This window comes from Berkeleyomyces rouxiae (assembly GCF_048999995.1).
Source record: "Berkeleyomyces rouxiae strain 22BRR77 chromosome Unknown BrBRR77_ptg000003l, whole genome shotgun sequence".
NCBI classification, from domain to species: domain Eukaryota; kingdom Fungi; phylum Ascomycota; class Sordariomycetes; order Microascales; family Ceratocystidaceae; genus Berkeleyomyces; species Berkeleyomyces rouxiae.
The window spans coordinates 1,335,880-1,349,509 of record NW_027396493.1 but is presented as its reverse complement, the minus strand read 5'-3'; the positions used below and the strand labels follow the sequence as shown (position 1 = coordinate 1,349,509).

Below are 13,630 nucleotides of genomic sequence, written 5' to 3'. Positions count from 1 at the left end.
CGCGGGGCTTTTCCAGCAGCTTAAGGCTGATGAAAACTTTTTTATACAGAACATAGCGACTTTCTTTTTTGTGCCGCCCAGGTTCCACCCTCGTTGTGAATAAATGCAATTGCAAAAGCTGCTGCTAAACACCGACAATACTCCAACACTTACCCGTTCTTACGACACCCAGCCAGCTTAGGCCAACCCAAACCACGCCACAACTATGATCATATCCCATATCCATCTATTCTGTGCTCCAAGGCCAAGTGACCTGTAATGATCAAATCCCCTCCTAGCGGCGGCTTTCCAAGACTCCCATCAACACGATGTCACTTGTTTCATCAACTGGGTCATGTCGATGAGCCCCCTCTCTCCCCACTCGCCTCACACTAAAACGCCCAGGCGGATGAGTAATTCGCTCTCCAGTCCACCCAAGAAACAAAGCTTAGCATGTGAGCAAAGATGATACATATTTTATGTGCCCCCAGACCTCCCGCCAGACTTCAGCGCATGCACCGATCTTCGCTCTCTCATTTTGGCCTCGTTCCGCTGCTGCATCAACTCTTCGTCGTGCTCGGTTCGATATCTTGATGCTTGTCCAGACGACCTGATGCTGATCGCAATCATGTCAAGCGTGCTACAAATAGCACAGGGCCATAATTGCACAAATAAATGCATAGAGTCGGCCCAGCTTGTTTGTTACAGGCTTTCGGGGGCTTCGTTGGAACGTGCATGTAAACCACCGCTTCTCTTGCTCTGCACGCCAGTGCCCGTGGCTCAGTACCTAGCCAACACGAATGAAGAGTCGAGCTCGAGCCGTTACGCGGTACAGTCGTGAAATGAATAAGGTGGATTAATCTCACATCTCCCACTTTCATTTGAGCCCCCTTGCTTGTGTACTACACCAGAGAATAATGCATCTTGGCTAGCTTCGTACGTCATCGCCTGGCACTTAACATGTTGATACTTCGGCTCATAAATCGCCCCCGATCTGCTTCTAACGATATGATCGGCCTTTCCAAGATAGACGAATGACCATGTAACCACTGACCCAGGCCCCCAATAGATTTGCATAAAGCCACCCAAGGTTTTTCTTGGTTCGTTACATGCATACCTCCCCCTCGTGCCTGACATGTATCTCTACTTGATCATAGCGGCAGTTATTAAAGGGTCCAGGCTCCCAAAAAGCCAAGGTAAACCCGCCAACCCCCCTGAGAAAACACTTTACTGTGTGCCTTATTCCTAATTTCTCGTTGTCTAGGCATTTTCAAGTCGAGGAGCAAAAGAACGAAGACGAGAACAAGAGAAGAGCACAAACTCATAAGCCTTGAATTTCAACTTTCTAACTGTGCTACCTTTCAACAAGCAATGTATTGTGTGTTGTAACCCTAATCATACCAACCCCATGTAGTACATATGTACGTGAGGTAACAAGTTGATACCTTTCATCACTTGCTCCCCAAATTGTGCCTCATAACAGCATCAGTCGTACTACTCTTAGATTGCGGCGAGAGTTTTTGATTCTCATGCATTACGGCAATAACTATATTGCGCGATCTTCATTATTAGAACGGCTATTCTTTTTGAGTATCGTGGACCACCATGTACTATGTATATGTATCATGGTGTAGGTATTGATCATCAGCGCGCGACGTTCTCAGTGACTCGGCGGTTGTTTCGTCATCATCTATAGGCAAATAGGAAAAGCGATATAATAAACACATGATAGTCGGCTCAATGGTCGACTACTGAGGCAGCCCTAGGCTGTTGGGGTATCATGAACAAGAACCAAGAGGTACTTTGAATCTGGTACAATGACCAATTCCTGTCTTTTCGTGCGCAACCGCAGAAGTTTTAGCTCATCCTATATCGCACAAAGTTCTTGTTAGTATGGAAGACAATCTCAAGACGCCATTACGCCTTCAAATGCAGTGGCATGGACTTCACGCACCTCGGCCTCCAGATCATCGACTAGCGCATCTGTTGTGTTCACAAACGCCCAAACCAGCGCCGCGTATCGTTGGGCGCCACGCATTTCGACTTCGTGTGCGCTTGGGATCGGAAATGCGCCATTAGCTTCAGATTCTATCGTCGGTGTCGTCGGTGATGTGGTAGCGCTGTCGGTGGGAGGTTGGTTGCGCAATGAAACTGGACGCAGCGAGGCGATGTTGCCACTTGTTTTTAAGACGGCACCGCTGGTCCGGTCCAGGATAATGGTGGCCTTGACACCAGGTTTCTTTGATAGGCGCACTAGGGCCTCTTCGAGAACATCGTGGCCATTGGCAGAGGACTACTTAGTTGGAGACAAGGTTAGTCTTCGGCTTGCTGGCAATTTCATGGCTTGATAGGGGAAATTGGGTACCTGTATTGGTTCTGCCATAGTTGGAGCTGGGCGCTTGCTTGCTGTTCCAGTAAGTTGGACGATGAGATCAAAATACGTGAATGCAAGCTGATTGATCAAAATTAGCCGAAGCGGGATTAGGTTCTGAGCTTTACTCTGATGCCAGCCAGAGCTCGAGATGCTGAGCGACGCAAGGTGGTGCAAAAGTGTGGCGTCCTCCCTATAAATCAAACTGGCGCTAAGCGCATCAAATGTGGCGCTCAGAATTCTGCCGCTTTAGACCGCCTATATTTTCTGCAAAGGTTGGTCGGCTTCATCTTGCATCAAGTTGCGACACTAGTTTGCGACAACGCACATAGTTACTTGTTTTTCTTATTTCATATTTCTTCTTTCACTCCCAATTAACCTACAGTACTTGTTATATATTGCATAAAAACTGTCAAGATGGGTTCCAGCGCAAAAAAGAAGAGAGAGAAGGCGAAGGACTTCCAGGTATGTTGAAAGCTTTTCCATGATTGCAACTGATCGTTTACTAATCGACCTGTAGAAAGCCAAGCTAAAGGTAGGCAAGGAGAAAGCCAAGGCGGCCAACTTCACCAACACTGGCTTCAAATCCAAGTGTAAGTAACCAAATCAGCGACATCCAAGCTTACTCTGCTAACGCATACTGTCCATCGTAGCCATTGTTATGGGCCACCAGTCCATATCTGAAGTTGCTCCAGATGCCATCAAACAATTCAAACACCAGCTCTCGCTAGCCACGACTTCCAAGTCCGAAAAGCAACGAAAAGAATGTCTATCCTACCTCACCACTCAACTATCAGCCACGCCCCCAAACAACCCTATCGGTACCTATGCCTTGTTGATCAAGGTTCTCCCCCTCATCTGTGATCTCTCAGCCGGTGTACGTACGCAGTTGATCAAGCTCCTACGTTGCCTACCAGCGTCCGATGTGCGCAATCACGCAGAAAAGGCAATCATGTTCGTCCGTGCTGGCATGACCCACGTCTCTGCCAAAGTGAGCAATGATGCGCTTGAGATTCTTGCTTGGCTGCTTGAGGTCGCTGCGGATGAAGTTGTATGCTGCCCTGGCGGCTGGGTTAAAACACTCAACAGCTTTTGTGCTATTATGGGATGGTCAACAGCAGGCAACAGCGGCTGGACACAAGGTCGATCTTCCATGAGAGCCAAGGACAATGTGGCTTATTCTAAGCAAATTCTGGCGCTGGTCAAGTTTGTGCAAATCGGCTTGGGCGAGGAGTTGCAAGAAAAGGAGAACAGAAATGGCTACTGGGATACCCTTTACAGTGTCCCCCGTGATCCGGAACCGTTTGCATACCTCAACATGTTTGGTAAGCGGACGGATGAAGATGGCGAGATGTATGCCGATAGAGAAGCAAGACAACGAGTGTACAAAAGAAAATTCTTTGGGTTAATAGGGCTTGGAAATGCCATGGCACTAAAAGAAGGTGGTGCCCCGGGAAGGGCGGCTGCGGAGTTGGACAAAGCTATCGAGGATGGAATGAAGGGCTTCGATATGTCTGGAGGAAGTGAGGGTTTAGATCTAGATGCTTTGTGGTAACGATTTACGAAGCTTTTTATGAATATTAACATTACTTTAAAACTGTGCCATGTCAATCAAATCCTCTTATGGGAGCTTTGTATTGCATTATGTATCATGCCTAGTAATGTTGATAACCTTCCTTTGGTGTGTCATTCGCCCACATGTCACTAGGCGATGCTACATGTCAAGACCGAAACAGAGTTTGTGTAATACGGTTACAACGTCTACTTTCAAATAATTGTGTTACACAAGTGAACCTCAACAAACCGGTTCTTACATCATAGTTCTGGTGACTCAACATCAAACAATCTACCTAGAGATTCTTTGAAATTCCATGTTCATATTTAGTCTTTAACATTTGGAAGGTGCTCTACGTAGGCCTTGAACCGTTTGCTGATGTATCAGGCAACTACCCATTTAGCTTCATTGAGGACCAGTTCCGTTTTTCCTCTCTCATATCACCCACTCTTCCCCTCTTGCAAATTTTCTTTCTTCTCTTTTTTTTTTAAATCTTTTCTTCCAAGGCCACGAATGAGTCCGTTGCCATCGTCTCATTCAAGCTCTGCTTAATAGCTCTGGTCATTCATTGTACAATTTATCACTGCTTCATCTCACCAATATGGGGGCTGTGGAAGATAGAGAAGGCTCGTCTTGTGACTTGAGTGTAAGTTTTGTCATTAATTCCAACTCGTCAATCAGTGCAGTTCCAGGGGCTATCTAATTGCTCACCAATATTTTGAGTTTTCATGACAGACCCTTGATATCAACGACGATCCTGAGCTCCGTGATGTCTGGGAGCCAGAAGAGCCACAGGAACAGGAAGACTGTACTTGGGGTCATGCGGGTAACGTCTACGAATGGGATGGCGATGTGGGTGACCTGGCCCCAGCCTTCCCTGAAATCGAAGCAGAGCTATTCGGTGTACCTGAAGAACGCATTGCTCCTCAGGGCGATGACTTCGAATGGTATGTCTCTAATTTTATGACTGTGAATAGAATTCTTCGCGAATTCAGAAATTAATGAAACCTACTTTATTGTCTAGGCTGAATAACATCAAGGTATCTCAAGAGTGCGAAAGCCCTATTGGTCCTATTGAGACGTTTGAACATTCTGGACTTCATCCGGCTATGCTTGACAATATCAAGATGATGGGATACACTACACCTACCCCCATCCAAAAATATGTCCTGCCCGCTGTTCATTTGGGCCGAGATGTCATGGGCATCGCCCAAACTGGTGTGTCTTATTTTGAACTACGAAATCCTTAGGTTGACTTCAACATGACTAACATATCTTCAGGTTCGGGAAAGACTGCTGCTTTCTTGATTCCCGTTATCAATAAGCTCATGGGAAAGGTTAGTCGTTGGGCTGCTCCGCGCCCTTCAATCAATGACTCCTCTACTGTAACAGCAGAGCCTCTGGTTGTCATCCTGGCACCTACTCGCGAGCTTGTGGTCCAGATTTTTAATGAGGCTCGCAAGTTTTGTTATCGTACGCGAGTCCGTCCTGCTGCCGTATATGGAGGAGCCCCTGTTTCTTCACAGCTCAACTCTCTTGGTCGTGGATGTGAGCTTCTTGTTGGCACCCCTGGCCGTATAATCGACTTCATGCACCGTCGTGGTGTATTGAGCTTTACCCGTGTGAGATACATGGTCATTGATGAAGCAGATAACATGCTTCTTGAAAATTGGAAAGACCAGCTGAACCAAATCATGTCATGTGGAGGTAAGTATTCCACGGCCTCACGAGGACCGAACAAATTCTAACAGCAGAAATCAGATCAAGATGCTGGAAACCTTAGCTACCTTATGTTTTCAGCCACCTTTCCTTCTGAAGTTGAGGACATTGCCGTCAAGCACCTGGCCCTTGATCATGTTCGTTTTCGCGTCGGTCGTACAGGAAGTACGGTGCAGAATATCCGCCAAATTGTCATTCAGAGCGAGCGTGGCAAAAAGAAACAGGCCTTGATTGATCTTTTGCGTAGCCTGCCCGCTGTACGCACGATTATCTTCGTGAATACGAAAACTGAAGCCAACAAGCTAGATGGAATTCTTTTCACTCTAGGCATTCCTTGTGTTGCCATCCATGGAGACCGTACTCAGGTAGAAAGAGAGCATGCAATCCGGTGTTTCCGCAGTGGCCGGCTGCCAGTTCTGATTGCAACATCTCTAACTGGTCGCGGTATCGATGTGAAGAACGTGATGCATGTCATCAACTATGATTTGCCACATGGCTCTGAGGGTGGAATTAAGGAATATGTTCATCGAATTGGTGAGTACCGGTTGACTCCCCGCCAGACATCCCAATTGAAGTCTTGCTAATCATATCTGTAAAGGACGAACTGGACGCATTGGTCACCGCGGTATAGCATCGTCACTATTCACTGATCGTGACTATGATATTGCACCTGACTTGGCTCGTTTGCTCCTGGAGACAGACCAAGAAGTTCCTGACTTCTTAGCGAGTTATCTCCCTCAGGGTATTACAAAGGACAATATGTGGAATACAGAGTTTCAAGACCAGCCTACGGTTCAATATGACACAGAAGGTTCGCTTGAGGAAATTTGGTGAACTCCTGCCGATAAACAGTGGCCAGAACGTTTGAGGTTCACATGGGCAGGTAACCTATCATATAAAGTCAATATTACTAGAAATGGAAATGAAAATTGAACCAAGTTGTTATTTTCACATCTAACATATTTACATGTTCTTGAGGATATTTGCCAAGCCCGTCATCATGCGTCCGACAGTTATACCGTAGCCCATTTCGACAATACCCTTCACAAAGGCCCAGCTTCTATCCTGGTTAGCTACGGGATACTGCACCTTCGGCGGAATACTAGTCCGGATGCCCATCCAGGCCATACGATCGATACACACACTCTTGGCATTGCAGAGGCCCCGAAGTCCCTCTTCGCCGGCGAATCGACCATATCCCGAGCCACCGACGCCGCCAAAGGGCAGCTGTACAGCATAGAAAGTAGCAAAGTCATTGATAGCAACGTTTCCAGAGCGAACGCCGTCGACCACGGCCTGAACCACAGGATCAGACTCTTTGCCAAAAACAGAGGCACCGAGACCAAATGCCGGAGCGTTGGCAACGGCCAGGATAGACTCGGCCGAGGCATCCTTGGTAGACATGACTGTCATGATAGGACCAAAGCACTCCTCGTTGGCAATCTTCATGGCAGGTGTGACGTTGACAAGGAGCGTGGGCTGGAAGTAGTGGCCCTTGGGATATTCAGGGTGCACATAGCGTTTTCCACCGGCCATGAGTGTGGCGCCCTTGGCCACCGCATCAGCGACAAGGTCTTCGAGGCGCTCAAAGGCCGTAGCAGAGATCATAGCACCAATATCAGCCTCAGGGCCCAGGCGCAGTGCCTTGACCCGCGGCGCAACCTTGGCGACAAAAGCATCCAGGAGCTCGGGCACGACGATGATGCGCTCGATACCGATGCAGTTCTGGCCAGCGCTCTGGAACGTGCCGCGCAGCGCAATCTCAGTAATGCGGTCGAGGTCGCGCCGCGCCGACGCCGTAACGATGAACGGGTCCTTGCCACCCAGCTCGGCTACCAGCGGCGTGAGTGACTTGGCGGCGGCAGCGGCAACGTGGTGGCACACGGGCTTGGAGCCGATAAAGGTCAGATGGGCGATGCCCGGGTGAGAGGTCAGGTGGCTGGCAGCGGCGGGCCAGCAGGCAACAGTCTGCACGAGCGAGGGGTCGTGGCCATGGGCGACGAGGGCGCCGCGCACGATTCTGGCAAAGTACATGGAGCTCCAAGCAGTCTGCTCGGATACCTTGACGACGATGGCATTGCCGGCGAAGAGCGCGGAAATGACCGGACCGATAAAGTTGTGAAACGGGTAGTTCCATGAGACGAGGGCAGCGACAACGCCGAGCGGCTCGTAGCGCACCTCATTGCGTTTGTACATGAGCAGCAGGTTGGTCGGGCGGCGCGACGGGGCCAGGGCAGCCTCGCCATGCTTGAGCGTCCACGACAGCTTCTCGGCCGTCACCATGATCTCGCCCAGCTGTGCATCCAGCATGGTCTTGCCGCTGTCGAGGCAGGCGACACGGCAGATCTCTCGCTGGTTGTCGAGTACGTACTGCAGCAGCGAGCGCAGCACGGCGCGCCGCTGGATAAAGCTGGTCGTGGCCCAGATCCTTTGGGCGCTGGCGGCAGACTCGATGGCGCGATCGATGGAGGCGGGGGTTGACGGGTTGATGAGGCCGAGGAATTTTCCTGTGGCGGGGTCGTAGCATTGAATCGCGGTGGTTCCAGGAATCTGTCGCGGGGTATGTGTTAGTTTCTTCTTGGGTCTTTGGTAGAGAGAGAGGACGAGGAGACGCACTACGACGGAGGTTTCTTCTACTTCGCGGTCCTCTTCTGGCATCTTGGGCGGCGGAACGTGGTACCCTATAGGGCCCTGCTCGCCGGGCATTAGCAGGTATACGCAAATGACGGCAAGCAAGGTACCGGTGGCGGCCGAGAAGAGCTCGAAGCTAGGGGCAATCACATGTCAGTACGAACACACGGCACCAACCATGGAGATCTGCGCAGAAACAGGCCAGCCAGTAACTGCACGACAAAAGCGCCAGGAACTCACGGAACGCTGGGGATGTTGGTCTCGAGCCAACCCCGAACGGTTTCCACCACATTCAAGACGGCTTCCCGGGCCGGGTTATGCACGACGGCTTGGATATTCTCCATGGCCAGCGGCGATATTCCTGTGTAGACGTCAACAGAAAAGGAAGAGACGATGCCCACAACACTGTCCAGTGCAGAGAATGCGCCGCGGTGCAGAAAAAAGGTGACAATGGCACTTAGTGAGCCTACTCCTAGTCTTGAGGTGAACTTGTTCAACGAGCTGCCATCGCGTCTGTCTGGCACCATCTATTGACGTCTGTTGCTACTGTAGCTGTGGCGTACGAGTGTGGCGTCAGATCCTTTCTTTGACGACAGCTGCCGGCAGATGTTAAGGTTTCCCCCTCTCCAAGTAGATCGACGCGCTTGGCTACAGTCAACCTTCCAGTCACACAGCGGCAGCCTGCACAAGGGTTTATTGCGATTCACGCCCTGAACAAGGGCACTTTTGATCATCTTTGTTCAGGCTTGCCAGCTACGAAAGTCTGCTCCAAGGAGCAATGCACCGGTATGAAAACCCCCAAAGAGCATATCAGACGAAATGGGCAGCATCATGACATGGGACGGCCAGGCCAGGCAACGATTTGCTTGCTGCCAGTCCATGTTCACCATGTTCACCCACCTTCTGGCTCTCTTCTTTCTCTTTTCAGGCCAGAGACGAGACATCTCATGTGTCAGATTCTTGGGGTGGGATAGCGTTAACGGCGATCTCCAGCATCGAGCAGGCCAGGTAGGTGACAATCGTTTTGTACGAGGAGGGTTGGCTGCTCTATTTCTGGCAGAAATCACAGAGATGGTGTTCAGTCAGAGCTTCGTCCTTGCCCTGCTTCGCGTGCTTTTTCTCTTCCTTGGTTCTAAAAAAAGAGAGAAAAAAATACTAAAAAAGCGCGGACTCCGAATAGCTGATGAACGGGAACATATAAGCTGCCGAGCCGCTCGGTAAAAGGATAATTAAAGCCCGCATTACACATCGTTGCGCACTAGTTTGTTCTAACCCTATTTAAGGTGATAACCCTAGGATACAAACTGTCCTATCCCTGGCCTCAAACGCTGGTACTCAGCCACGTTTCGATGCACATCTGGATTCGAGAACCAAGTAAGATAAAGGGAGAAGCAGAAGCATGAACAGACGAAGCTGAACTTGTGGTAGCATGGCATGGAACGTGTATCTATATAAGCATGCCGCCAAGTTGGTGCATATGAAGGCACACGCACGAGTGGATGTGACAATGGCCCGACTTTTGCTTGGAAGTAAGGGCATGGGCAATAAGCCTGCGAGATGGCAAGCTAGCGGGTTGTTTTTTATCTGCTGGCTGGAGCTTGAACTAGAACTATAGGTTCATCCCGATGATGGCCTAGTCTCTGCATGCCGTAACTATGTGTTGTGCTAGTTAGTTTCTAGCTAGTTAGTTGGAAGTAGCTAGCTACTACCTGTAACTTCCAGGTACTTGTAGACACATACATACCTGTATAAGTGGCGTTCTACTATGGACTATTGATGGTGCATACACGGACAGACATCACATCACATTTGCGTCTGTTCATGTGGCCCACGAACCGTCTACCAAGTGCTTCGTGCGCGTTCGCACGCCAACTAAACCCAATGCCCCAAGGAATACGGAATTTCAAGGGGCAATATGAGGGAGGCAGAGCCAGAGGGAGGGAGAACGAGCCCACTCGCCCCTTATTCATGGCGGGACGGGTCTGATGGTGCATCGGATTGGCCAGCGGGTAATTCTGTCATTCCGAGATCGAGATACGGGCTGTCCTGTTCTGTTGCAGTAGCGCTTTTCTCCTTTGTCCCCTGCGCTGCTGGCGTACATGCTTGAGCACAGGTATAACTAACCAACTATGTGACTAACTAGTTACATAGTTACATGCAGCTGTAGTTACAGGCAGCACGCAAGTAGTCCCCTGAAGAACAAAGAATGGGAACAACGCCAAGCAACAGCAATGTTTTGGGCGTTTACTTGGAGGTCGACCTGAGCTACGGCTATGGCTACGTCCACCACTAGGCAGCATGCAACGAGCCTTGTAAGAGGAGGACGAGAACTTCATCTCATCTCTTTTCAGGTCGACAACTCGATAATTCCTCCGTGACGCGGGGCTCCGCAGATAAGCTGAATAAGCCACGGAAACGAGGGGGGAGGGGGCTGCACCAAGAACATGCCTCTGCTTCATGACGTCGAGTTTGAAATCCGAGGCCTATTATTCTGTTTACTTTGGACCAGAACAAAAGGTGACTAGTTGGTTATAATGGGGCTGCCCCTGACTTACAACCCGCTGACTGCATGAGACGTGGGATAAAAAAATGCAGCTTTAAATTACTAACAAAGGGAAACCCAGTTGGAGGAAAGAGGAAAAAACATGAGACGGTGGTCAAGCGGAATAATGTTTTGATATTGACGAGCAGAGCAGAGCAGCGGCGGCGGCGGCGGAAGGTCTGTGTCGGACTGTTCACCAGCCGTAGTTATAGGCTAGAGCACCAGGGGACTAGTGCTGGCATCAGACGCTGGAGGCGAATGTTTACAAAGGGTTGGGCCATCCTGGCCAGCACTAGCCCCCTGAAAGACACCCGCTGGAGCTCTCTCTTCAGGTACCGCAAAGCATAAGCCCTAGAGGCATCTCAAAACAAATGATTTTAGGCTGCCATCCACTGTAACCGGCTTCAATAGCCACTAAAAACGCCAAGCTTCAGTGGCCCCTGGCTGTCGGCTTGGCCTTTTTTCTAAGCTCCCATCCCCCTCCATTTCAAAGCCTCCACATCATAGAGTTTACGGTGCCTGGATTCATCCCGATGCCGGATTTTGTCAGCCTGTACCTGTTCCTTCTGGGATATGCTTTGTTTTTTTTTCTGCTTTTGTTCATCTGAAGCCATCCAAACGGCAGCCAAGATCCCAGGGCCACGATCCCAGGTCTTGAGCCTTTCGGTGATATTTCTGATTTTCTGACATATGAACAGGTAGCTGACAAAACGCTCCAAGCTCACTCACAATATAACTACACATCTGTGCCAAGGAACTGGTCTTTACTCGTGCAAGGGCTTCTGCAGGCTCCCGTAACTTTGCCTTCTTTAACGTCCGATTCAGCGCCTGCTTGCGTCGCCCATTTGGCGTTGCACAGCCTCGACGTAGATACAGATGCAGATGCAGACGGACCCCCGGGCGTGGTGCTCTCAGGCAGACCCAACAAGCAAATATATGGCAGGTTGTTTCTCCTCGCTGGGACAAGGAGCAGGGTACACTTGGTATCGAGTCGGCAGACAGAGGCAGCCGTTTGGTTGTATTGCGCCGCGCTTCACCCATCCCATAGGCTTTGTTGGTTTGACCGCGGAAGGATTGGTAGACATTTCCAAGCAGAGGGCATCTGTTCAAGAGCTTCGAGGCCTTGCTGTGTCTGTCACTGATGCACGGGGCTTCCTAGACAAGACCAATTAGCTGGATGGGGCGTCGTCCTTTTCTGGGCTTCGTTTCAAGAAGCATGTATGAGATCACAAACTCCTCGAACTCCATAGCCGGTCACACGGCTTTGGTCTCGCCTGAACACTACAAGAGACCTTATATGAGTGGTAAAGCCAAGCCGAAGAAGCTGCCACTTTCTGCCTTGCACTCCAAGACACGTTTTGCTACATGAAGTTACGGTTGTATTTCCTTTGTGTATTCCGTTGTCTCTTCATTCTGTGCTACGTGAAGATGAAATTCGCGGCAGTAGTAGAACTGGGGTTAGGGTTACATGGATTGTATTAGAAATGTGGTTGATCCCTTGTTTTAACGGTGTAGTTATGCGAAAATAGCATGACAAGGGTGACGACAAACAAGGACAATGTATACATGTCGATACATAGCTGTATCTGTACATGGTGCTGCCCCCCGGGCATGCATGTTGCAGACAATAGATATGCACTAGAAATTATACAAGGGAGTGTATGGAATGCGTGCAACTCCCCAAAGCCCGGCTACTGCAATGCGAACCCCCTGAAAGAACAACAACGAAGCGGCGGAGGAAACTAGGCAAGGACAAGGAACGGGAAAATCACGACAACGACATAGTTGGCTAGATGAGAGAGAAGAAACACTCGGAATACACAAGACTGCACATGAAACTGCCACCGGCGCAGGCAGATGGATGGTGAAGCATCCGAAGGCCAGCGCAAAGCCAGCTCGGACTATGGTTTAGTTGTTCTTCGGCCAATACTGATGGAACTGCGCGGAATGGACGGGGAGAGACTTACAAATGCAAAAAAAAAGCTTATCAAAGCAATGGCGGATGCTTGGTTTGTCTGGGGCGGAGCTCATTGCAAAGTTCTTTGTTAGATGGACCTGCAGGTACAAGTAGGTACATCCACATGTACCTGTACCTAAACGTATGTACAGGGGGAGGCGGACAGAAGAGCAGAGGCGACATGATATGGCAGCGCCAGTCCGGAAGCCCCGGGCGTAGTGGGCAAGTTTGGTATGGATGTAAGTAAAATCTCTGGGTCTGCGGGGGCGGGGACGGGCTCTAAGGTGCTGTCAGAACTTCAGAAGCAATGGGCCAGGCCGGGAAGCCGGGAGCTTGAGCAATAGGAGAGAGGGGGGCTAGGATGAGCTGCTGGCTTTGGTTTTGGGGATTCAATGTCGTTCATGTTGAGAGTATCGGTAGTAAATTTGTGGTTGTGACTTGTCGGTAAATCAATACACACGAACGGAGTGGCAGCTGCAGAGAGAAGCCTGAAAACTGTAGGTCTCGAGAAGATACCGTCGAGTATCTTGTGTAGTCTGGGTAAGCCGCGCTTACAAGCAGCGTTAGGGTTGGGGTGAAAGGAAGCCGAGAAGGTGGGAAAACACGAGAAGGAGCAATTTGGAAGGTAGTCGTCACAGACAGGTACGAACAGGTAGTTACGAGCACAAGTATACGAAGGCCACTAACTACAGTTACAGATGCGGCTGGAAACAGTTGCTGCAACTTGATTGCCGTCGCTGTTTGCTTTTGTGGATGACACAAGCGATCATGGAGTTGGGGAGGCAGGGCAGGAACAGCAAAAATGGCAGGAAAGGCAAAGGCAGGAAAGAAAGAATGAAAGAAAGAAAGAACAGAAAAAGGAAGGAAGACAGCGAA

General features: G+C 49.8%; 4 protein-coding genes across 4 annotated transcripts; 2 read left to right on the top strand and 2 right to left on the bottom strand.

Annotated features, from left to right (window-relative positions):
• Positions 1-1,741: 1,741 nt before the first annotated feature.
• BROUX77_003547 (uncharacterized protein) lies at positions 1,742-2,362 on the bottom strand (the record flags this gene model as incomplete). Its single annotated transcript, XM_073748210.1, has 3 exons — positions 1,742-1,846; positions 1,934-2,272; positions 2,345-2,362. 3 exons carry the CDS (start codon positions 2,360-2,362, stop codon positions 1,742-1,744), a joined length of 462 nt encoding a protein of 153 aa, XP_073605972.1.
• Positions 2,363-2,767: 405 nt separating this feature from the next.
• BROUX77_003546 (uncharacterized protein) lies at positions 2,768-3,905 on the top strand (the record flags this gene model as incomplete). Its single annotated transcript, XM_073748209.1, has 3 exons — positions 2,768-2,815; positions 2,871-2,943; positions 3,004-3,905. 3 exons carry the CDS (start codon positions 2,768-2,770, stop codon positions 3,903-3,905), a joined length of 1,023 nt encoding a protein of 340 aa, XP_073605971.1.
• A 601-nt stretch (positions 3,906-4,506) lies between these two features.
• Positions 4,507-6,458, top strand: BROUX77_003545 (uncharacterized protein; the record flags this gene model as incomplete). The annotated part of the gene is made up of 6 exons (XM_073748208.1): positions 4,507-4,551; positions 4,641-4,852; positions 4,930-5,123; positions 5,187-5,612; positions 5,706-6,158; positions 6,223-6,458. The coding sequence occupies 6 exons, from the start codon at positions 4,507-4,509 to the stop codon at positions 6,456-6,458; spliced, it is 1,566 nt and encodes a 521-aa protein (XP_073605970.1).
• Positions 6,459-6,587: 129 nt separating this feature from the next.
• BROUX77_003544 (uncharacterized protein) lies at positions 6,588-8,599 on the bottom strand (the record flags this gene model as incomplete). Its single annotated transcript, XM_073748207.1, has 2 exons — positions 6,588-8,391; positions 8,496-8,599. 2 exons carry the CDS (start codon positions 8,597-8,599, stop codon positions 6,588-6,590), a joined length of 1,908 nt encoding a protein of 635 aa, XP_073605969.1.
• Between the last annotated feature and the right edge of the window lie 5,031 nt (positions 8,600-13,630).